At 47.3% G+C, this 24,603-nt stretch overlaps 1 protein-coding gene across 1 annotated transcript in view; it reads left to right on the top strand.

The window, feature by feature from the left end:
- CCDC102A (coiled-coil domain containing 102A) overlaps positions 1–24,142 on the top strand; it is a 36,238-nt gene extending 12,096 nt beyond the window's left edge. Inside the window, exons 2-9 of the mRNA XM_028739301.2 lie at positions 2,765–3,692; positions 7,955–8,181; positions 8,277–8,385; positions 8,962–9,078; positions 10,566–10,775; positions 12,667–12,837; positions 14,162–14,265; positions 21,079–24,142. Coding sequence (XP_028595134.2) covers positions 3,090–3,692; positions 7,955–8,181; positions 8,277–8,385; positions 8,962–9,078; positions 10,566–10,775; positions 12,667–12,837; positions 14,162–14,265; positions 21,079–21,205 — 1,668 coding nt within the window. The 5' untranslated portion in view covers positions 2,765–3,089 and the 3' untranslated portion in view covers positions 21,206–24,142. The remainder of the gene's footprint in view (positions 1–2,764; positions 3,693–7,954; positions 8,182–8,276; positions 8,386–8,961; positions 9,079–10,565; positions 10,776–12,666; positions 12,838–14,161; positions 14,266–21,078) is intronic.
- Positions 24,143–24,603: the final 461 nt, after the last annotated feature.

Genomic DNA, 24,603 nt, shown 5'->3' with positions numbered 1-24,603 from the left:
GACAAGCTTCACTACTGCATGCATATATGAATGATTTAAACACACAGTCCCTCCTAACTGGGAGATTTGTGTACGTAATAATAGATTCCCAACAAAAAACCACTTTTAAAAGTGACAACAATATCACACAACGCTCCCTGCCTAAACTGCCCCATCCCAAGGCATCACCCCTGATTAATGCTGGCAGGAAGAAATCACTTGTTTCTGTCATCCCAGGGACCAATTTCTTTTGTATTGAATCCATACCCCGCCCTTCCTCCCCCAGCACCCCAGAGCAGCAAGCAAACACACAACTCAAAAACAAAAAGCAAACACCTTCAGAACAGTTTATAGCACTGGTGAGGGCCGGAGCTTTTTTTAGGATTGAAGTTTGAAGTTGTTGAGCTTTTTTTAGGATTGCTCCCCACAGAAATTGTTGGGTTTAACTTACATTTACACTTAGGTGTTGAGGAGACAGATGAGAACAGTGACTGTGAAACTTCAATGAAACAAGCTCTCCATTATTATTGGCATCTCCTTTCCTGGGCTTTAACTCCTGAGACTCTACAGCAGCCTTTGTCAACCTGTTGCCCCAGATGATGGAGACTAGAACATGCAACAGCAACAGATAGCATGAGAACTGAGGCATGATTTTATGAAGTGAACATGCGTGAGGCCCGACCATTTTGCCTGACATTCTTAGCCTCATTAAAATTAAATGCAAATTTTATGCAACAATTTTATGCAAAGTTTATTGCAAATGGCATACTTTTCATTTCGTGTATGTGACCGGGAGTGAACATTTTTGGCTCCCAGGTAGGAAAATGGTTCTCTCAAGAGCTAGTTCACTTCTCTGCCTAATGCCTCCTGCCTTATTTTTAAGCACAGGCCAAGGGCAAGTGATCCATTTTATCTTTAGCCAGTGGAGAAGCTGTGTGGGTATTGCTTAATGACAGTCTCTTGGCAGGCCCGCTGGCCTCAGTCTGTGCCTTTGTGGTTTCCAATTTCCGTTGCATGTATGTTTCTCTCCGTGTGTTTGTTTCAGTCTGAATGCAATTATCCTCCTTGCTTTTGTTTGTTCCCTTTCTTCCAGGCTAAAAATTTATTCCTCTGCCGCCGCCCCCCCCCCCGCCTGCTCCCTCCAATTTTGTCCGTCTCCTTCCTACAATTTCCAGGCCAGGTTCCAAAAGGAGTTGGAAATGGCATGACGTCACCTTGTGCCCTGCTGCTGCTGCTGCTGCTGCCCCCGGCATTACGTTCCTCTGAGAAAGGGGTAGATCCCTTTCCAGGCTCTGTTGCCAAAGCACAAACTGAACCCCTTTGCATTAATTTAAACAAGGAATGATCGTGTGCTTTTGCAGTTTGGGATATACATTTTCAAGCTGCTCTTGGAGACCACCCTTTCAAACCATTTTAGCATGTTTGGGGAGGCAGGGGGATGTTGATATGATCAAGTGAGATTTAGTAGCTCTGGCTTCCAGACAGGGACTATTGCACACGGGTCCGTTGGATCTTACTTTTCTGTGCATGCATTTGGGACATTATCATGCACACATGCCCGGTTTTTTGGCCCTGGACTTCAATTGCTATTCTGCTGCTTGTCATCCACATCAGTGGGAGGAACTTGTTGGGAATGTATCTTGGATGTGCTTTCTGTCTCCCTCCTTAGTTGCTCCTCTCCCGTTCCACTACTCCCCCCCCCCCCATTCTGCTTATTTCTATATCTATGCGTACAAACATTTCTATTTTAAAAAGCAAACACCCAGAAATTTTACAATAACTTAAGAGTGCAGATATTATCAACCTAATCTTGTAAGTTACATTTCAAAAAAGACAAAATGCTTTTGCTTTTGGATGTGGAGGGGCAATATCAGTTTCCATTTTGGGGTGGGGTAGGGGTAATACTGAGGGTTATAAAGCTTTCTTGCTTTATCTTATTGCTCCATATTATTGCTATTTTTAAAAACCTGAAGTACATACTGTGATTAAAATCTCCACACATTTCTGTGTGCAAATCTTGAGATACTTTTTATTTATTTCATAAAATTTCTACACCACTTGATTGTAAAATAAATAAAAAAAATCTCAGAGCTTCTTACAAATGATAATATGTCCTCTTAAGTAGACATTAGGCAATCAGTACAAATAGGTTTATTTCCTTTGTCGTTGGGGGCTGCCAGAAACATAGGGGCTAAATTGTGCTCAGTGAAGAGCAAGCATCCTCATGTAAAGGAATTTGCCTGTTACATTCCAAGCTGGCAACATGAAAGGCTGTTATTCCAATGAGCTCAAGGTAGCAGACATGCTTCCCTCTTCCTTCCCATTTTAACCTCACAACAACCCTGTGAGGCTGGTTAGGCTTAGAGGCAGTGACTGGCACCCAAAGTCACCGAGTGAGTGTCATGGCTGAGCAGGGATTTGAACCAGACCACACACGCAAAGGGCTTTGAGCACCTGAAAAGCGTTATGAAAATCATAAGTTTCTATTCTTTCCTGTGCACACACCTCATTCCCTCATCCATTGTGATGGAAGACGGTAATGGATGTCAGAGCTAAGGATGGAAGAGCTAAGGATGTCACATGCAGCCATGCGCAAGTTCCACAGACCCAATGGTCTGACTCAGTATAAGGCATGTTCCTATGTTCCTGAGGATTTGTAATATTTTTTCCTCCCTTAAAAAAAGCAGAAGCAATAACAAATGGTGAAAGGCTGCAACTGAGAATTGCTCGTGTTTTAGGCCACAATAGTAGATTCGGTTTTAATTCCTTTTTCTTATTTATTTAGGTCTCTCTATCTGCTGGTTTCCACAGCGACACTGGACTCACTGAGAGGGAGCCAGAGTTGTCTTTCGGCCCAGAAGCATCAATAACATTCTCTTTGGACGTCTGGCTCCAACATGCTTGGCTTTCTATGAGGTGATTTTTGGAGAGGGAAGGTGGTGAGGCCTCGGTCATGCTGGCCTGAGTGTGTACAGTTGAAGAATTCCTTGGGGCAAAGAAGAAAACAACTCTTGCTGGGGAGCAAAATGGTGGCTTCTGCTCCCTCGCCATACACCTCTTGAACAGGCCAGGTGGCTGCCATTAACCTGAGACCACGTCCCAGACACGAAATGAGCCAGAACGCCAACTCCCACTTGGCCGATTCAACCCAGCTCTCCAAGAGCAGCCTGCTCAATATCCTGGGCAGCCCTCAGCCCGAAAGGATGAGCCTCTCCGATTCCCTGCCTGCCACCCCAAAGAGTGGCACCCCTTCACCCGGCTCCCCTCCACAGCTCCCCTTGCTGAGCACCGGCTGCCTGGACGGTGACTGGGAGAGCCGGGAGGAGCTGCGCTTGCGGGAGCTGGAGGAAGCGCGGGCCAGAGCCGCCCAGATGGAGAAGACGATGCGCTGGTGGTCAGACTGCACCGCCAACTGGCGGGAGAAGTGGAGCAAGGTGCGCGCCGAGCGCAACAAGGCCCGAGAGGAGGTGCGCCAGCTGCGCCAGAAACTGGAGACCCTGACCAAGGAGCTGACCGGCCTGAGGCGGGAGAGGCAGGAGGTGCTGAATGAGAACGAGCAGCTGGGCAAAGAGGTGGCCCGGCTGAAGGGAGAGGGCAAAGGGGAGAAGGAGAAGGAGCTGGACAACCGGGTCGCGTCCGAGAAGGAGAGCGAGGCCTCCCCAGAGCAGGAGCCCGTGCGGGATGTGGGCTCTGAGAGGCTGCTGAAAAACAAGGTAAGTAGGGGGATCGGGGCACAAGTGGCCTCCTTCATATGGAGGACTTGTAGGGATAGAGGAAGCTGCCTCATACCAATCCATTTGGTCCATCTCGTACAATATTATCCACACTCTGGGATTTCAAGTGAGAGTGTCTCCCAGCCCTGACTGGGGGTTGAACCTGGGACCTCTTGCACATGGCGCAAGATGCTCTGTCCCTGAACTGCAGCCCTTCCACTGAAAACAAATCAGGGTTCCAGACCTCATGGTTCTGAAGAAAGAGATTTACTTATAGGGGAGAACAACCAGGGGAACAACAAGCTAGGGGACAGGCCTGTGTGTTTATTTCATGCCCCAGTAATTGCACCAAGCAAGTGCAAAGTTTCAACTGCACAACCTTGCCAAAGTTCCTTGTGAGCAATTTTCAGTAAATAGCCTGGAATTCAGAACTTGAACAGGTGGAGCTTTTCGCACCAGTTATTTCAGTGCCAGGAACAGCTTCAGTTAACTCCACTCTGCATATTTAAGGTGCAAGGGCTGTTTTAAAAGGTGGCAATCTTCTCCATGCATGACAGGGAGGCCTTGAGGAGGTCGCATGGAAAGTGGGGCCAGCCAGGATAATTGTCAGCAGTCATTTAACCTGTCAGTTTACTTCCTCTTGTTTAACACAACAAGCCACACCAACTTCTGGTATCCACATACTTTTCCTGTTTTATATCTTGATTTACTGAAATACAAGCAAGTAGAGCAAGACATTTTTGTGGGTGTACAAATTTCTTTGGGGGTTCTAAAAACCCAGCTTTTTCACAGAAAGCCAGAGAAAGGTCTTTGCAGACCCTCATTTGTCTTTTGTTTTTATCAATCTTCTAGATGCCTTGCCTTGAATTGCTTGCCTTGAACATCTCTCTGGCCTTTTTGTTCCCTCCCCCCCAAAACTGAATATTTTTGGGGGGATGAGGAGGCTTTTACAAAGCAACTGAAATGCGAAATAATGAGGCGTTTTGCTGTGAGAAAGTGCAGGGATGGGAATTTTGGCTCCAATAAAGAGCCAGCTGGTACACATCAAAAGGAAATTGCTTGGACTCAAAGGCAGAGGCCGATGGGAACTGATGGCTGAGAAGATAATTTCACATATGCAGAATATAGAGGGTAGAGCAATTTGTCGTCTTCAGAGTAGTTACAATTTGCTAAACTCCTCCCTGTTGCCTGTGCTCTAGGACGATGGAATCGCTCTATGGTGTCTTGGCCTTACTGGCCAAGCACAGCACTTTGGGCAGAGAGTTGCAATCAGGGCTAATGAGCAACTCATTCACCTTTGCATTTCGTTATATTTATACTAAACACTCTTAGATGACGATTTGGCAGGTTTCATTGAGTACCAGTAAATTGCCTAGTTCAGGCAATCCTCCAGTCATTGTGTGAAATACCAGAAATAATCCTTAGGTTCTCTCTCTCTTTCTTGCATAGCTTCAGTCGCCATTGTTTTGTTCCGGTTGCCATGATGTCCAAATCTGTAACTATCAGTTGCACTTGCAAACCTGAATTGCAAACCATGGTTTGAGGTGGGATTTCAATTCCATTTTGGAGGACATTGGAAACCATGGTCGATTCAGATGCAGGGACACAGGAAGCTTAAATAGGAAGCTTATTTTGCCTTATACAGTCAAAATGATTGATCTGTCTAGCTCAGTGTTGACTACACAGACTGGCAGGAGCTCTCTACAGTTTAAGGCAGGGGTCTCTCCCAGCCTTCCCTGGAGATAACCAAGGATGGAACCTGGAACCTTCTGCATGCAAAGCAGATGCACTGCTACTGAGCTTCAGACATTCTCCATGGCAAATTATGTTTTATGATAAACTGAAAATGAAGGTGTGCTGGAGAGAGAGGAAAAGGGTGCAAGGGAGACCGTGGCTCATTTCCTGTCCTTGAAACCACAGTTTGGAGTTGCCATCCCTTCCCAACATGTGACTGCGAGTCTTGAATAGAGCTTCTACCTTCCCCCTCCTTCTCTCAGTCCCCTACGCAGCACATAGGTTCTGCATTAAGTTTTCCCTCCTAGCAAACTTTTATTCCTTTACAGAATTTCGACACTTTCAAGTTCAATGATTCCTTCTTTGCAGATAGAATGTTTGTGAATATTCTGTGACATCACAGCAGTTCAGCCAATAGCACAGGAGCAGCTGCTTGCAAGCAAATGTTTTGTGTGTGTTTAACACGATAAATTATAGATAATTAATCGCCCCTGATCCGATCGGCATTGTAACTTTGTTTGTATGTATGTCACTTTACAACAATAAACATATACCTAAAGAATACACTGCAGCATGTAGAACATGCTAGAATAGCCTTTGCCAGCCTGGTGTCTTATAGTTCTTTTGGCAGAGCTGACTGGGGCTGATGGCAACTGTGGTCCAAAACATCTGGAGGGCACCAGGTTGGCAAAGGCTGCACTATCATAACGTTGTTGTTGTTGTTGTTTAGTCGTGTCCGACTCTTCGTGACCCCATGGACCAGAGCACGCCAGGCACTCCTATCTTCCACTGCCTCCCGCAGTTTGGTCAAACTCATGCTAGTAGCTTCGAGAACACTGTCCAACCATCTCGTCCTCTGTCGTCCCCTTCTCCTTGTGCCCTCCATCTTTCCCAACATCAGGGTCTTTTCCAGGGAGTCTTCTCTTCTCATGAGGTGGCCAAAGTATTGGAGCCTCAGCTTCACGATCTGTTAGTGAATTTCCTGGCAACTGGCAACATTCACTAGAAAAATCATAATAGCCCCCTCCAGTTTCTCCCATGCACATTGTTTTGTTTTGTTTATAAACAGTCATCTAAGTAAAAGCCATTATAAGATCATGAAGCAATCATTAATATCTGCCCATATCCTGTTTTACTTGTGTGTTTCACCTTGCTGTGCATGTCAAGAGCAGAAATCCTGCTATGCAAGCCTCGCTTTTCCAGAACGCATCGATTTGGAGGACTGAAACAAGTTCCGCTCACTCCTAGACACTTCTCAGAGAGGTGGAAGCTGCTTTTCCCTGAGGAGAGCGAGCTCTGATGTTCCAGCCCTGGAGTTAGTGGTGCATTCCTGGCCAGGGTTGCCGCTAAGCCACCCACAGGCTTAGCCGTAATCCAGGGTTGTCCTCAGGGTAAGGTAAGGTGAGAGTGGGAGTCGAAACCCACACACTGGTAATCAGCTGTCAAGCCCTGCGTGACTTTGTCATTTCAAAAAAGCATTTTATTGCTTTTTCACATATAATAAACATAATTTAAAATACAGTGAGCAAAAAACAATCGCAGCTCGTCTCTCATCTGTATTGGAAAAAAGCACAACAGTTTAGAGGCTGTTTATAATACATGTTATAGTCTCTGATCCAGTAGGTCTTTGCTTCCGTGGGTCTAAGGAGGTTGTCTCGATTGACCGTCACATCTCATATGGGGAATGAACAGAGTGGATTTGATTTAAATCAAGTCGATTTAAATCACGATTTAAGTCACTAGTCAGTAAGACTTGATTTAAATCTTTTTTTTTAAGGAAAGACTCATTCTTGCTGGTATAATCTTAATATTTACAACCAGATGAAGGTTTTATTTTTGGAATAATAACTTTTCAGAGTAGTTTTTACAGTTATGTCAAAAATTACTGATTTGGTTATACTATTAGAAATACATAGACAGATAATTATGGAATTGTTGTGAGGTTTAATAAGTTAACTGTGTACATTTGGACAACTTTTCTGCTGCACCTTATTGGAAGGAAATAGAATAATTTCCGTAATAACAATTTAAACAATTTATTTAAGTAAAACAATAACATTATAGCATATGGACCCATGTTTGTTAACTGATGTGGTTAAACATTTTTAAAAAAAACTTAGAATGAGTTTTAGCACACATGAAAAACTTAAAACAAATCCTTATTTACTGATGAATAGCCTTTGGACTATAAGGTATCTTAAATAGAAAACTACAATATATTTAGAAAGATTTTTCCTCCAAAAGCATTTTATTTTTAAAATCCAATGTAAATTTAAAAAAAAGGCAATGTAAATTTTAAAAATCCAGTTTTGTTGTTTGAATTTTTTTTTTAAAAAAAAACACCATTGATTTGTATCCACCCTGGGGATGCATGTGCTATATAAGGATAAAGGACTTGCCTTGCCTCTGGTCACCTCACCCTGACCTGGCAAGTCAATTTCTCAGCCAGAACAACAGACCACACCTGAGCATACCATGAGTCTGTAGACAGGCCTAACTTGGCATTTGTGACCTCTTATTATCCACAGTCGCTGCAGGAGTTTGAGCTGATGGAGAACCTCCTGAAGAGCAAGCAAGAAGGGCAGGAGTGCTGGGACCAGCGGAGCACGGTCAGCGTTCGCTCATCTTTCGCCCGGCAGGAGAGGAGCCGGCTGCTCTGGGAGGACGTCTCCGTCATCGAGGAGGACGCCACCAAGATCACGGCCCTGAAGCTGAGGCTGGACGAATCCCAGAAAGTGCTGCTCAAGGAGCGGGAGTGAGTGCTGCCTGTGCCACCCCCCTCGCTTGCTGAGGAAGCGCCCAGAGTGCGGCCCTCAGCCTTGCCCTTTGTGTTGTTGTTGTCTCTTTCAGGGACAAGCTGTCCCTCAGCAAGAACATCGAGAAGCTGGAAGGGGAGCTGAGCCAGTGGAAGGTCAAGTATGAGGAGCTGAACAAGAACAAGCAGGAGGTGTTGAAGCAGGTGGGCAAGATCTGTAGCAGAGGGCCTCAGGTTCAGACCTCAGTGGCATCTCTAGGTAGGGCTGGCACAGTCCCCTGCAGGAAACTCATAGCTAAACTGGAATTGCATTGTTCCAGCAGCTGGCAGCAGCTACACTGGTGACTGGGAGTGACCGCTGAGACCACATAACACCAGTTCTGAAAGACCTACACTGACTCCCAGTACATTCCAAGCACAATTCAAAGTGTTGGTGCTGACCTTTAAAGCCCTAAACAGTGATTTTCTACTATCACCCTCTCCTGAGTCATCATACTTGAGAAAGTGCCCTCATGCAGCCACTCCTGCAAATCTACATTTTAAAGCAAATTCTTTTTTAAATGTTTTCTAAATGTGGAAAAAAATGTATAAATATGAGCGCAGGGGAGTTCTGAAACATCGGAGAACTGCAGGGGATTTTCTTATCAACACAGCAGCTCTCTGCATGCCCCTGCTCTTAATGTGGCAGAAGTTTGTTCTCCGGCCTTTAAAATGCTGCTATTGATTTTGCCCACAGACACCAGAGGTAATTTCCAACTTCTCTTTTCAATCTGTCTACAGCTGAACATTCTCAAGGAGATCCACCAAGACGAGTTGGGGCGCATCTCTGAGGATCTGGAAGACGAACTGGGGGCTCGATCAAGTATGGACAAGAAATTAGCTGAGTTGCGATCAGAGGTGAGAATTACGGGGAAAGTTGACCTGGAAACCTGCAAGAACAGCAGTGTCCTTTGTGTTTCCCCATTGCTCACTTTGTTGCCCCACTAAAGTGTGGTGTAGTGCTTAGAGTGTTGGACTAGAGCGTGGGAGATCAGGGTTCAGATCCCTACTCAGCCATGAAGTTCACTGGGTATGACCTTGGGCAGGCCAGTCAGTGCCTCACAGCCTGCCTAACCTACCTCACAGGGTTGTTATGAAGAGAAAATAGGGAAGGGAGAGGACCATGTACACCACCTTGAACTCTTTTGAGGAAAAGGCATCATATAAATATAATAAATAAATAAACTGAGCTCCAAACATTTCTTTTGTGGCTCTGCTAGTACAAAAGCTTTCAAACTTGTTCCTTTTGACATTTGGAGATGTGAGTTCAAATTCTGAAGCAGACGTGGTGATTTGTTTGTTCATTTGCTGTGGTGTTTGACTTCAGACTCAGTTGCAGGCGGCCAGTGTTAAGTTGCCTTGTTGGTCCACACACAGCTTGGAAGAGATGTCACTGAGACACTGGGCTGCCCCAAATGGCAAAGTCGCAGAAAGGGTGGTGGAGGAGCATCCTTTGCAGATAGAAAGTCCCAGGTCAACTTCCTGGCATTTCCGCTTCAGAAGATTTCGGATTGCTCAGCTGGAAAAGATCTTGGCAGCGGCTCTCCAAGCAGAGTAGCCAGCATTGGCCTAGGTAGAACCAAAGTCTCCACCCTTGGAAAGCTTCCTGTGTCCCTCCCAGTGACCCTTGCAGCATCACAGATTTGCACATCACACATGGCTTTATTGGATTATATATAGAATTATAGCCTCTTTGGTATGTGTTCTGTTCAGACAGTGAAAGTACAGACCTTTTCACTGGTGGCCCCTTGGTTGTGGAATATTCTTGCCAAGGAGGCCCAGCTAATGCCAGCATTGTCCACTTTTAGGTGACAGGCAAATACATTCCTGTTCTCCCAGGCATCTGGAGACATCAGGCAGCCTGTTCAGCTTGCTCTTTTGCACTGGCTACTAATGCCCCATGGGTAGTCTAATGAACTGACCAGGACCTTGCAGTCGTCATCTGAAGAAGCCCTTCTTCATGTGCCCCCTCCACAGAAGGCCAGAAGGTGGCAACTTGGGGAACGGGCCTTTTGAGTGGTGACTTCCCGCTTGTGGAATGCTCTCTCCAAGAAGTCTCTTTTTGCGCCATTGTTACATATTTTCAGGCACCATGAGAAAACATTCCTTTTTAACAAGGCCTTTGGCTTTTAATTATCTATGTCCTCTTAGAATGGGTGGGATTTTTCTAATGTAATTTTTTCCCTTGGTTTTAATGTTATGTATGTTTGGTTCATTTTGTACGTCTTGTTGAGTCACCATGGCGAAAAAAGAAAAAGAGTGACTAACAAATAATGGAGAAGCTGGTTCCACAGACATCTTTCCAGCAGCAAGACTGATCCCCTTACACCTTCCTTTCCCCAAAGATGGAGCGGCTGCAGGCCGAGAACGCGGCGGAATGGGGCAAGCGCGAGCGCCTAGAGACAGAGAAGCTTAACCTGGAGCGAGAGAACAAGAAGCTGCGGGCACAGATCGAGGATGTGGAGGAAGTTCTGGCCCGGAAGAGGAGGCAGACGGTCAGCGCCCTCGACACCGATTTCAAGACCATCCAAGCGGAGCTGTTTGAGAAGAACAAGGTGACATAAGCTTAAGGGAGGGAGATCACCTTTGGACACTGCAAGAAGCTGATCTCACTGCTGCTTTGCTCAGCTGTGACTTTCCTAAATAAATAACTGGGACCCACAGCAAAGCACTGCAGCATGGAGCTCTTCTGTTCTTGTGTTCCAGCCTGTCAGCTATGTGTTCTTCCAGGATGGTGTAGTGGTTAAGAGCTGTAGACTCGTAATCTGGGGAACCGGGTTCGCGTCCTTGCTCCTCCACATGCAGCTGCTGGGTGACCTTGGGCCAGTCACACTTCTTTGAAGTCTCTCAGCCCCACTCACCTCACAGAGTGTTTGTTGTGGGGGAGGAAGGGAAAGGAGAATGTTAGCCGCTTTGAGACTGCTTCGGGTAGTGATAAAGCAGGATATCAAATCCAAACTCTTCTTCTTCATCATCATCCATTCCATTTCACACACAAGTCAGTATTCTGCTGCCCCCTGAGCATGCTGGACTGTTTTTATTTACTTCTCCATGCCAGGTATTTTTTCTAAAGATTTTTGCACCCACACCCACGCATTTCTGTTCTCCATCCAGACACGGAAGAATATTATCGGAGTTCGGAGACATATTTCAGCCAGGCAGAAACACTCAAAGAGGAGCCAAGCCAAGTAGAGCATGAGACTCTTAATCTCAGAGTTGTGGATTCGAGTCCCACACTGGGCAAAAAGATTCCTGCATTGCAGGGGGGTTGGACTAGATGACCCTTGTGGTACCTTCCAATTCTACAATTCTATGATTCTATGAAGGCTGATGGGGTTTATTTTAAGAGGCGCATTGAAGGTTGCTTTCTGATAGTCAACACCAGGGGGCAGCCAACCCTTTCCATTGTCAGAGACAGAGATAGAAGACCAGTTCAAAGTAATCTCCACAGGGCTCCTGCCTTACTCTGTTGCAGCTAAAACAATATAGAGCAGCCTTCCCCAGGCTGCGGCCCTCCGGAGATGCTTTGCACTAAAATTCCCATCTGTAGCACTGAATGAGACCGATGGGAGTTGCAACCCTAAACATCTCTGGAGAAAAGCTGACACAAGAGTCTTGTGGCATAAACAGGCGCCTCATTAAATCTGTTCATCTTTTAAGTTGCCACAGACTCTTTGGTTGTTGTTTTTCTGTGCAGAATAGGAGCTCGGTAAGAGACACTTAGGACTCCTCCAGATGACCTGTTTATTGAGCATTTGTCCAGATTTAATTTCACAAACCTTGCACAGAGGTTTATACAGTGGTACCTCGGGTTAAGAACTTAATTCGTTCTGCAGGTCCATTCTTAACATGAAACTGTTCTTAACCTGAGGTACCACTTTAGTTAATGGGGCCTCCCGCTGCTGCTGCTGCTGCTGCCGCGCCGCCACCACACAATTTCTGTTCTCATCCTGAAGCAAAGTTCTTAACCCGAGGTACTATTTCTGGGTTAGTGGAGTCTGTAACCTGAAGCGTTTGTAACCCGAGGTACCACTATACAATATTGGCACTTTTGGTTGAATTTGTTTGCAGAAAGGTTACACCTCTTCCAATCAATCAATGGTTATCCCATGCTTTTTAATGCATTTCCTCATCACTTCCCTAACTGGGGAAAAAACCAACAACTCGTATTTCCAATATGCAGGTAAATTCCTCTTGCAAAATACTGATAGTTTGGGGGGTGATGCTCAGAGATCCTTAAGTATAAAACACACAAATTGCACCTCCTCTTTGAAGGTGGCACAAGAGTAGAAACCACCACTTTTGCCTTTAAAATGTGGGGGTGGGGCCGGGGAGACTAGGCAAAGTGGCACTAATTTTTGTAACACATGCAAAACACACCCTCAGCAGCAGGCTTCCTTACTCAGAGAAGGCTGAGTACTCCCTCACCGCCGTTCCCTCCCACAGGAACTGGCCGACCTGAAGCATGTCCACGCCAAGATGAAGAAGCAGTGCCAGGAGAAGATGGCCGAGCTGGCCCACGCGAACCGCCGGGTGGAGCAGCACGAGGGCGAGGTGAAGAAGCTGCGCCTGCGAGTTGAGGAGCTCAAGAAGGAGCTGGCCCAAGCGGAGGACGAGGTAACCCTTTGCACCTTCCACACTGTGTCCCCTTTCCCTGACCCTGCAGCTTCTTCTACTCTGGGGAACAGGTGCTCACCGTTCCAAGATTGTTTTGGACCTGCTTCTGTGCTTCTACTCAACTCCCCACCCACCTCCTCCTCTGCTGTTGTCCCTATATGATGACAGCACAGGCTGTTTCATCTGGACAGGCCTGCAGATTTCAACAGTAACACAGCTGCATCAGTTCCTCCTTGCTCATATCTGGGTACCATTCAGGGCATGGCTTTTGAAACTCTAAATTCCTATGGAGCCTGGCATATTTTAAGATAATGTCTATTACCTCACAAGCCCAGGGAAGTGATTTGCTTAGGGTTACCCTCAATTTGAGTAGCTGGATTGGTAGAAATCATCCTTCCCCAGCCTGGGTGTCCCCTCCAGATGTTCTGGATTACAGCTTTCGAAATGATGCAGTTATGTGCCTTTGTATGCCACATTTTGCATGATCTGTGTGGAGAAGGGCTTGGCTCAGTGGTGGAGCATGTGCTTTTGCATGTGAAAGGTCTCAGGTTCAATCCCTGACATCTCCAGCTATGGCTGGGGAAGGGTCCTCTGTCTGAGATCTCAGGGTTAGGGCTACCAGCCAGAGCAAAAATATACGAGTATATGCCCAATTGTGAAAAGTCATATAAGAGTCAAAAAAAATTCTTGGCTTTTCCTATTGCCCATTTGTCTGCATGGCTGTTTTATCGCAAGCTGGGCTTGCACAGCTTGGTGACCCACAACTAATCTAAACACAGCCTTGCAGTTTGGTAATCCCTTCTGCTTTTTGCTAGCTGCCTGGAACTGCAAGGATGATGGGAGGGGAGGATATCAAGGAACTGGCAGGCTGGCAGACGTGGCTGCGGGGTTCTGCATTCTGCTTGGTACTGGCCTTGTTGCAAGGTATGGAGATAAGTGAAGATGGATTGGACCTTTCCCGGAACCCAGTCCCCCAAAAAAACAATGTACTTGTGTTAGAGGACACTGTGTGTTGAGCCCAAAATTCATTAGGGCTGTGCACAAGCTACCGCTTCTGAAGAGGCAAGCAGTATTTCAAAACCAAACAGCTGATTGCCTTTTTGGGAGTGAGAGCTGTGTCAGAGCAAGATCAAACTGCACACAAGGTGTGTGCAAATTACCACTATGGCTTGTGTGCTGCTGATTCTAGCATCCAACTTAAGACTTGGCTGCTGCTGTCTGGCTGACAATAAGGCAAATAGCGTGTTGGTGGTGAGGGTTCAACTCCACCTTCCCCGGCTGGGTTGCTGCCCTCACTTGTCTTGTGTTTCTGTCTGCTCTGCAGCTTGACGAGGCCCACAACCAGGCACGGAAATTGCAGAGGTCGCTTGATGAGCAAACAGAGCAAAGTGAGAACCTCCAAGTTCAGCTGGAGCACCTGCAGTCCAGGTAGGGGGAAGCTAAGATCAGGCTAGGAAAGGTGAGAGATGAGCCCAGGGATGGAGGAAAAGGGACTAGAACGATGTGACGGGCATGATAAAGCAAGTGGTGGATCTACAGTACTTGGGGATTGATGTATTTAGAGGCAGAGTATTTGGGGCGGGGGAATGAAATTCCATCCCTGCAAAGTTGTCTTCCGCTTTTGCACAGTGGGCTGTTTATTTTACACATACACATTCGTTGTTTGATGACTGTGACATCAGGTGGCACAGCCGGTTGCAAAACCCAAAGTATTCATCTGTGCACGAGTAAAGGTGCTGCGTACGCAGCCAGTTTTTCTTTTGAGGTTTTCTCTGCAACAGCTCTTGAAGAGGCATGCCACTTTTAAGTGTTTTAGAAAGGCTTGCCTCTTTAGGAAGCTGCTGCAGAGACAAGTCAAAATAATTTATTGCTGGACATGCATCACATCTTCTTCATTTGGGTATGCCCAGGGTAGAGAAATCGAGTGGTGCCTTCCTCCTGTGTGCCTGGAGGCAGGGGTGGCTTTCTTCTGCAGCATCTAGCTTGGCTCACTTACTTGAGTGGTCTTTGGCTATTTGTCCTCCCTGTACTCTCTGCTCTCTGATGCGCTTGCTCTATGTTCGTTGCATGCTGTGGTTCAGATTGCATAATCCAGGGCTGGAAACAGGGTAGAATTCCACAAAGGCAGAATTAATGGACAACAGAAACACAGACTTCCTGGATTAGCAAACTGCTTTAGGTGGCTGCAAGTACAACCCTAACCTCAGTCAGGCACACCAAGCAGACCCCAATACACCCTCTTGCTCACTGAACCAGTTTAGGATCCAGTGGATCCATGGCTGTCTCAGCTCTGCTCTCTCCTTGCCTCTGATGGCTTTACACAGCTTTCTCCAACCAGGTGCCCTCCAGATGTTTTGGATTACATCAGCTGGCTGGGGTTGATGGGAGCTGCAGTCCAAAGCATCTGAAGGACAGTCTGTTGCAGACGGCTGCATTATTATTAGTTACATTTGTATCTCACCTTCTTTCCTCCAAAGAGCTCACAGTTCTTCTCCTCCGCATTTCAACCTCACAACAACCCTGTGAGGTAGGTTAAGCTGAGAGCACATGACTGGCCCAAGGCAACCCAGTGAATTTCATGGCCGAGTGGGGATTTGAACCCAGATCCTAGTCCGAAACTTTAACAACCACACTAGCATCCTTTGCCTTTTAACTCCCTTCCTGGATTTGTTCCACGCATCCTCCAGTTCCTAATTTGAAGTTGAAATCTTTGCCTTTTTAGAAAAAGCATCCTCATGAACCAACTCCTGGTAGTTTGCGAGCACAAGAGAACATGCAAATCAGCTGTGGGTTAATTTAGACTGCAAACGAGAGTGAGTGCTGGGGCGTTAGCTCTTAAGCGCTGTTCGAAGACTAATTGGACGAACTGTTGTCTCCCTGGAGGCCTTGCAGAAGCGGGAGTCCTTTCCAGGAAAGGAAGGTTGCATCAAAGGGTTGAAAGGGGGTGGGGAGGGGAGCCAGGTGGGAGAATGATCTCATTGATAAATTGGAGGAGAGCATCAAGGGGAACTCTTCAAATTGCAGCCATCCGTTTCTCAGCAGCTTACCTGTCAGCCGCGGGCTGCGGATGAGAGGGTGGGAGGGGGGAAGGAATGTCGTGCCTGATCAGCAGAGAACAGTGATGGATGCTACAGAGCCTGGAGGGTGGCTTTCGGTCACCCTCGCCCCATTTCTCTCTGTCATGTTCACTGGAGGCAGGTTGGGAGGTTAAATGTGGGGGGAACTCAATCCTTTAACCCATGCGGTTAGGGCCTTGTCAAATGCACTGAGTCAGTTCCAACCCCAAGGTTCCTTGCACTCTCCCGGTGGATACTAGGGTGGGCCGATTCCCTTTGTGCCCTTAAAAATATTCCCCCGGCACCACTGCCCTCAATGACAGCTGCAGCCGCTTCTGCAATCAGCTTAGCCCTGCCACTGGTTGTGAAACAAAACATACATGACTAAAGGCAGGGGAAAGCCGCTTGATTTTTAGGTGCTCATATTTCACCCCACTTAAAAGGGGGAATAAACATGAGTAGGGCTTGTTTGCAGGTGCCAGCTTGGAAGTCTGGGGCTGGCTCCAGAGGCTGGCAGGCTTGGGCATTTTCCTGTGCCCCCAAGACTGGTAAAGGGCTCACAGACCCAGCATTGCTCATCAGTTTTACTTTGCATAGAAGAAATCATAGACTGGTTGGACACAGAGGAATGGTGGGAAGAACCAGCTGAGGAAACTCCAAGGGAAGAAAGCTCAGAGCCCGGGGGGACAAGGACGAGTGGTCAGAAGGAGAAGAGGGAGCAGAGTGAATTGGACAAGATGATGCTCAGGGACCCTTTGGCCTGATCCTGCAGGTTTTCTTACAAAGGCCAAAATGAGCTCCTGTCTTCTGAATTGCAGGGATCTCATTCCTTCCAAGTGCCCTGGGGGGAAAACAGGACAGCCCGTTTTTTCATGCAAGATCTCGGCAACCGTTTTGGGTGCCGTGATCTCGCACCGTGCTCTTGCCCCGAAAAAGTGCTTTTTCCAGGGCTGAAAGAGATGCCCCCCCCCCCAAGTGCTTTGGGGGTGGGAAAGACAAGTGTGAGATCCGGGTCAAGTGACTCCCCCGGGAGCACATCCTGGAAGACCCACGTCCCTGGTTTTGCGTTAGAAAAAGTTGGATGGTATGGAATCTGTGGGGTTCTCAACAAGTTCTTTTTTAAAAATGGGTTAGTTAGAGCGAGGGGAGATACAGTAAATGATCAAAGAGTTGGAGCTCCTTCCCTCAAGAGGTTAGGCAATAAAGGAGACTTGATAGACGTTTACAAGAGTGGAATATTGCCAAGGAACTGGAAACACTGGACCAGCAGGAGTCGGAAAGTGAGTGACAGAGGCCCCTTGCACATGCTGTCCTCTTCCACTAGAGGGAGTGGAGGGCCTTGCGTGGGAATGAAGAACAGCAAGGGGGAGAGAAAGGGGTCTCAAGGGCGCCACCCACTTCATCAAGGAGATCTAGAAACATGGAAGGATGAGGGTCAGAGGGCCCATGGCATGCTAAGTGAAGCACCTTTAAGAGATACTTTCATTTTATTGCCTTTAAAAAGTTTTTATAAAAAAAATAAAATGCATGCATGTTTCTCTAGCAATAAAACACTGGGTTGCCTGCCAGACAAATCGATTCTGCTCGATCCAAAGAGCTTTTGAGGAGGCAGCTGAGCTCTAAAAGAAAGAAAGGAAAGAAAGCGATGATTTTTATCTCCTCCTTTTTATTGGGGAGGTTGGCATTAAATCATACGAGAATAATGGAGCCTTCCCTCCCCCTCCCTCGCCAAGCCCACCACCCTCTTTCCTTAAATAATTCATGCCTTTTTCCAGTAAAAAGCAACTGGAGTCAGAGGCTGCCGCACCTAGAGAATTATCGGAGCGGCGTCCTCCTTGTGAGCTCCTGCGTGGCTTCAGATGGGAAATCCAGCACATAAATTTCCATGGGTGGAATTTAATGCTGGGATGAGCTGACAGTGCTGAGAATGCCTCACTGGCGAGGCTGAAGGGTAACAAAGTCCCCTATGAAGGGAGCAGAAGGGCTGAGACGCTGCTCTGCTGTCTAGGAACCGGCTAAAGTCTCCAGGAGCTGTGGGCTCCTCCAAAACCAGTCCCAGCAATTGCTCATAGCAGCAAACGTTTTCCGCGTTCCCACCAAAGCAGAGCCTTGGGACCCCTCTGCAGTGTCATGAGTCTGCCTGCCTCTTAGCTCCCAAGCCAGGCTCAAGGCCTTTCTGTTGACATGAAAAGCCCTAAGCAGTTTGGGACTGGGATACCCAATACAGGGAGTGTCTCCCCAAGTGCAGACCAGACTGAGGTTGTTAGTGGGCCTTCTCAGTGGTAGCACCACCACTGGTCCCTTAGGAATGCCCTCCCCTGGGTGGTTCGAGGGGCAGAGGCAGCCGTGAGTTTTAAATGCATCTTAAAGACCTCTATGTTTCCTTCAAGACTCTTGATTCCTATTTTTAAAACTCTACTGTCATGCAATTTGACCTAGGTTATACAGCAGGCACGGGGGCCCTCTGGCCTGCGGGCAGATTAGGCCTCACCAAGCTTCTAATCTGGCCCACAAGGCTGTTTCCCAGCCCCATGGCCATGGCTACCTGTCACTCATCCAATACCATGTGTGGGGCAGCTGAATCCACAGCTGCAAAGGCACAAGGCTATACCCTCGTCTACAACAGCCAGGTTTGGGGATCTCCACAGGCTGCTGCCAGGCAGGATCCTGCACATTCAGTGTCTGGAACAGGAAATTCCACATTGGCAGAGGGTGGCAAGACTGGCTAGAGGGGCACATCCACCCAGTCCAACACCAGACCAGCACAAAGAGGTTTTGGATTACAGCCGAAGACAGAGTGAAGGCAACTTGCCCAGAGCTACCCAGTGAGGATTCGAACAAGGGGCTCCCTGATTCATAACTCACCACACTACACCAGAAAACCAAGCCTTTCGTGAACCTCCCCAGATTCACTGTATATACACAGGTGCTGCACCTAATGTGTCCTCAATACCCACTTGTTAACACCAGTCTTTCCTCCACCACTGTCCCATCTGTCTAAAAAGGACATCTAGGTAATTGCTTCTCTCTTTGGTTTACAACCTACTACACCACCAGTATTAAACAGCCATGATTTGTAGCAGAAGGGGTTTTTTTGGAGGGGGAAGGGGGGCGCAGGATTAGCAACAGTTCTAACAGAGAGGTTTTCTTTCCCTATTGTGTTGTAAAATGGGAAGGGTCACAGTTCTCTTCTACGCAGACACAAAGAATAAGAACCGTACAAATATAAACAATTCTCACATAAAGCCCTAATTACGTGAGACAACTAATTGCTGGTGGTGTTTATATTATTAGCGTATTATTGGACTACTGAATACGGGGGTGTTAGATATCTAAGTTCAGCCCGCAGGCCCCTGTGTCTGCCTTCCCACTCCCTGATAAAAGCTTCCAGACAATAATGTGCTGTTGGTTAAGCACCCTGAATCTGAAAAGGGTTTCTAGTGAACTTTGCTTGCTTTAATCAAAAGTCTATTAAGTGCTGCTTGGAGCCACTGAGGGACGGTCTGTCCAGATCTGCCTTTATCAGCATGTAACACCCACTTAGCTGGATGAAGTTTAAACATGAAGCAGTAGCTGGGGGTGGGGGAATAGATTTATTTATATCTCATAGACCTTAATGGGAAAGGTTAGTTTCTTGCTGAATATCTAAACTAAAACAAAAGGAGGGGTTGGAAATCGATGAATTATTCAGTCTCCTCCACAGCCTTCCCCAGCCTCTGAATGCCTCTGACCACAGTTTGCTGGGAATCGCAGGAGGAGAGAGTTGCTCTCGCGCTTGGGTCCTACTTGCAGGTGTCCCATTGGGGCATCTGGTTGGCCACTGTGCAAACAGGATTCTGGGCTAGGTGGGCCTGATCCAGCAGGCTCGACTTGTGTTCTTAACCTGGTGCCCTCCAGATATTTTGGACTTCAGCTTTCATCTGCCGGCATGGGAGCTGATCTGCACATGCAGGAAAAAGAAGTCAAACGTGCGCGACCACTTCAGACTGCAGGGGGTGAGGGGGCAGGGCTCACATATTTTTATACTACGTACAGTGTTCTTTTATATTAAAAAATGCCCTGCAAATAAAAAATGAGCACAACAGGAATGGTTCTATCCTGGCCTTTTGCCAGCTATACTGTTTTGCTACTTGCAGAGGATTTTTAACGGGGGAGCATTAAAAATGCGATTCCCCTAGTTGTAGTTCAAAGCGATGCAATCTGTTGTACTATATTTCAAATGTTCTGCCACTTCATTCATTGTATAGGGAGACCAATGTTTATTCCCTGGGAGCTTAAAAAAAAGGTACTTGTTGGACGAGTTACAGTTCAAACCTCCTCGAATCAAGCTTTTGAGTTACACAGAATTCCTCTTTGGGAACTGTAATGGTTCTAGGGGTTGCTTGTGCGTAAGTTGCCGCCACTCCTGGCTAGGTTACCTGGTTGAACCCTTTCTGTCTGGACAGCCTCAAGCTTTGTGGCTGTCTCAGTCACTGGCAGAATCCGTCAGTGGGCGTTTCTTGAACCTTTTCCAGCATAAAAGCTGTTTGACGCCAAGTCTCCTCCTACTCTCCCTGCGCGGAAGTCTTCTGCACAGGGAGAGTGTGGGCAGCGGAGTACCCGTACTCTCTCCGCTGGTCTCCGGCGAGGAGTCCTGGAGCCTCCTCTCCGATTCCCCCATCTGCCCCCCTTCTCCACTGGTGTTACGCTGATTTCCTTCCCCCGTAAATGGGCTGCCTCTCTCCCTGCTGGGACCCTCTCCAGCATCCCTCTGGAGCCTTCCCTCCGCCTCTAGCTCCGATGGCAGTCCCCTGACAGGAACGTACCTTAAATTCAGAACAAAGATGATGTTACATGCCTAGGCGGGGTCTTCCTGCACTTGTGTATATGCTGTGGAACAGAGAAGCATGCACAAAGGGCTCCCCCTGGGAGCGCATACCATGAACATAGTTGCAGCATAGCACCAGTGCAAGGGGTGCATGGCCCAATAGCCCGTATAGGGCTATCTTCAAACATTCCTGTTTACCCAGGCATTTGATACCTGAAATATGCTGTCACTGTTCTGTTTTATTGACTGTATCACATTGAAGGCCACTGGGTGATGGGAATGTAGGACACAAATGCAACACCACCACCAATCATCATCATCATCATCATTATTGTTTAATAATAATAATAGCCAAAAATCTCGTTTCTCCTGGGACAGGCTTCGCCGTCAGCAGAACATCCCCCTTTTTGGGAAGATTCGCGGTTCACGCTTTGGCCCTGACAACCCTGGCGATGGCAACAGTGACCTGGATGAAGACGAAGACCTGCAGATCCAAGTTCCTTAGCAGCTGCCACTGGAGAGACACTCCAGGCTGTGACAGAGACACCAGATGCTGGTGGAGCTGGGCAGGGCCTGTGGGCTTAGCACAAGTGACTGGAGCGGCAGAACGGTCATTGGCCTCTTCTTTTGCCAACCCCAGGGAGAATGAATGCGAAGCTGTGAGGAAGACTTTGGGAAAGGGGAAGCCAGGCCTCCATGTTCTGGTCTCCACAGCAAGAAGGTTTGGTGACTAGGATGGGGGCTAAATATAGGCCCTGGGGAAATTTCATGGAGGAGTTGCTAAACTTTGTGGAAGGCTCCCTTTCTCTACAGCTCCAGTCCATAAATCATCGCTGATACTTTAAAAAAAAAGCAAGAATCATCTAGACCTGAGGGATAGCTCAGTCAGTAGAGCATGAAACTCCTAATCTCAGGGCCGTGGGTTCAAGCCCCACATTGGGCAAAATAATCCTTCGTTGCAGAGGATTGGACTAGATTTTTGTTCAAACCCTCCCATTGCTCTGGCCTTAATTCCTGTCCAGCTAATGCCTCTCCACAGCTGACCGACACGGTTTCCGCAAACACAGCACTCCTCTGGAAGTTAACCACTATACCTCTGACCTCAACTCAGATAGATGGAGATAATGAGTGATACAGAGCGGGGAATCAACAGATTGGAGGTGGGAATCTCATTGTTGAAATCTCTGAGGTCAATCCATCAAAGTGGTTCTTCCATGTCTCAGGAGTTGAACTGATGATTGAATAAAAGATCTCGTGGGAAGGTGATGGAAGAGACCAATGGTATAGGGAGAGACACCCCTGAAGATGCAGCTCATCCTCTGAGACTGCCCAGTGTGTGTGTGTGTGTGTGTGTGTGTGTGTGTTTATGTATTTGTATTATAAAACTTGAGATAGCCATGGAATCCCAACCAGCACTGCAATTATTGTCTCGCTCCCATGCCTTCCTGGTGTCACAAAAAGAAAAAGCAAGAAGCTGGAAGGTCCCCAGTCCAAATTTACAACAATCTCTACCACAAACCTGCAGGCTTCCAATTCTCTTACTCTATGCAACAACTACAATATGGAGATGATCACACTCACATGCCTTTTGGGGTTGCAAGGATTGCAAGATAATACAGTGGTACCTCGGGTTAAGAACTTAATTCGTTCCGGAGGTCCGTTCTTAACCTGAAACTGTTCTTAACCTGAAGCACCACTTTAGCTAATGGGGCCTCCTGCTGCCACTGCCGCACGATTTCTCTTCTCATCCTGAAGCAAAGTTCTTAACCCGAGGTACTATTTCTGGGTTAGCGGAGTCTGTAACCTGAAGCATCTGTAACCTGAAGTGTCTGTAACCCGATGCACCACTGTATATGTGAAGCACTTTTTAGGACTTGAAAGCTCTATATGAAGGCTAATTAATATTAGTATTGAAGTAACAGCCCCTCGCCCTATTTCTGAGTAGTTCCTGCCTAATACCCTCTGCCAGTTCATGTGCATTCTGCTCCTAGGTATGTGGAGTTAAACGATGCAACTTGCTCCCACAGGAGATACAGTGATGGCCACCAACTTGGTTGGCTTTAAAAGAGGATTAGACAAATTGGTGGAGGAGATGGCTATCAATGGCTATGCTCTGCCTCCACGGTCGGATGCAACAATACTTCTGAATGCCAGTTGCTGGCAACCACAGGAGGGGAGAGGGCTCATGTGCTCATGTCCCTACTTTCGAGTTTACCACTCAGGCATCTGGTTGGCCACTGTGAGAATAAGACTAGATATGGCCCGATAAAAGCAGGCACTTCTAGTGTTTTTATGAGTTCAAATTGTGAGAAGGTTGCTTATAAAAGGTAGCACAACCCAACTGAAGACCATCAGTCATGTGTGATGGCCAGTGAGATGCTTGACAGCCCACCCGTTTGTGTATCAGAACCAGGAGTACATGGAGCCCCTGGTGGGTGGCCACACATGGGCTGATGGGATGCGCTCAACCTGGTAACTCACAGGTTCTGCAGGCCCCTTGCCATAGCATTGTGGACTGCAATAATGAGGGAGCCTGCTCACCCCCCACCTGCTGAAATTTTGCCTTCTCTGCAATTCTGAAAGGGGTGGAGACCATCTCAGCTTCTAGGCCCGGAGACCTGCTGGATAGTAATGCCTTCATGGAATTTGACATCTGGTATCAAATTTCCCATGTAACTCCATCTGTTCCCCCACCCACCCTTTAAACAAACTATTGGGGCTGCGTTTGGCAAACTCAGGGCAGAAAAGGACTGAGGGGGACTTGTGGGACTGGGCTTTTCCTGTGTGGGTCCCATTTCTTGGCTCCCTCCTTCCCAGCCTGTAAATCTCTGGACCCTCTCTGTGTTCCCTCATCCCATGTTCGAGAATTCCAAATACTTTGTGGTTGCAACACTGACTCTTGGACTCCAACGATCAAGTGCATGGAACTGCCCGTGGTTTGCATTAGGAATTCAGGCTGGTGGATTCGGGTTTCTAAATTGGACATCCTTAATGCAGAATTTGGATTTGTTTGGTGCAGAGTGTGAGTGGCCCTTCATTTACTGTATTTTTCGCTCTATAAGACTCACTTTTTCCCTCCTAAAAAGTAAGGGGAAATGTGTGTGCGTCTTATGGAGCGAATGCAGGCTGCGCAGCTATCCCAGAAGCCAGAACAACAAGAGGGATCGCTGCTTTCACTGCGCAGCGATCCCTCTTGCTGTTCTGGCTTCTGAGATTCAGAATATTTTTTTTCTAGTTTTCCTCCTCCAAAAACTAGGTGCGTCTTATGGTCTGGTGCGTCTTATAGAGCAAGAAATGCGGTAACTGAGCTGATCCCGATGTGATGAGAGGGGGCCGGGAGAGGCTCAGGGGGCCACAGCTGCCTCTGACAGGTATCATTTACAAACAGCACGGCAACCGTTCAGTCAACCTTTTGTAATAATAAAACAGAGTTTATACTAAACGCCTGCACGAGGTGTAGTTCAGTGGGAGAGTTGGATATTGGAGAATAAAAGGGTGTGTGTGCGTGTGTGTGCATGTGTTGCCATCTCTCAAAGCAGGGTTCCCAGCAACTAGACCCCAGGACTTGCCTGGAGCTCCAGGACTGTTTTTTTTCACAAGGAGGCTGGACTGTGTCCCTCAGTGGCGTCATTTGGCTGCTGTAGGCTGCCAAACAACCTCTCCGCCTGACTCAATGCTGTCAGCCGACTTTGAGGACCAATTACGAGGCACCACCAGACCTCATAAAGCCCCAGCCTCAGAGTTTGCTCTGCAACTCTGAGCAATTTGCCCTAATGGAAGGGACCACTCCAGGTCATTGGCACATGCAACCTAATCCTTGCCCTTTCTCGTCTTGACACATTAGGAAGAACTTTCTGACAATAAGAGCTGTTTGACAATGGAGCGGACTCCATTGGGAGATGG

Source organism: Podarcis muralis, chromosome 7 (assembly GCF_964188315.1).
Source record: "Podarcis muralis chromosome 7, rPodMur119.hap1.1, whole genome shotgun sequence".
Lineage (NCBI taxonomy): Eukaryota > Metazoa > Chordata > Lepidosauria > Squamata > Lacertidae > Podarcis > Podarcis muralis.
This window is presented reverse-complemented; position numbering and strand designations above follow the sequence as displayed.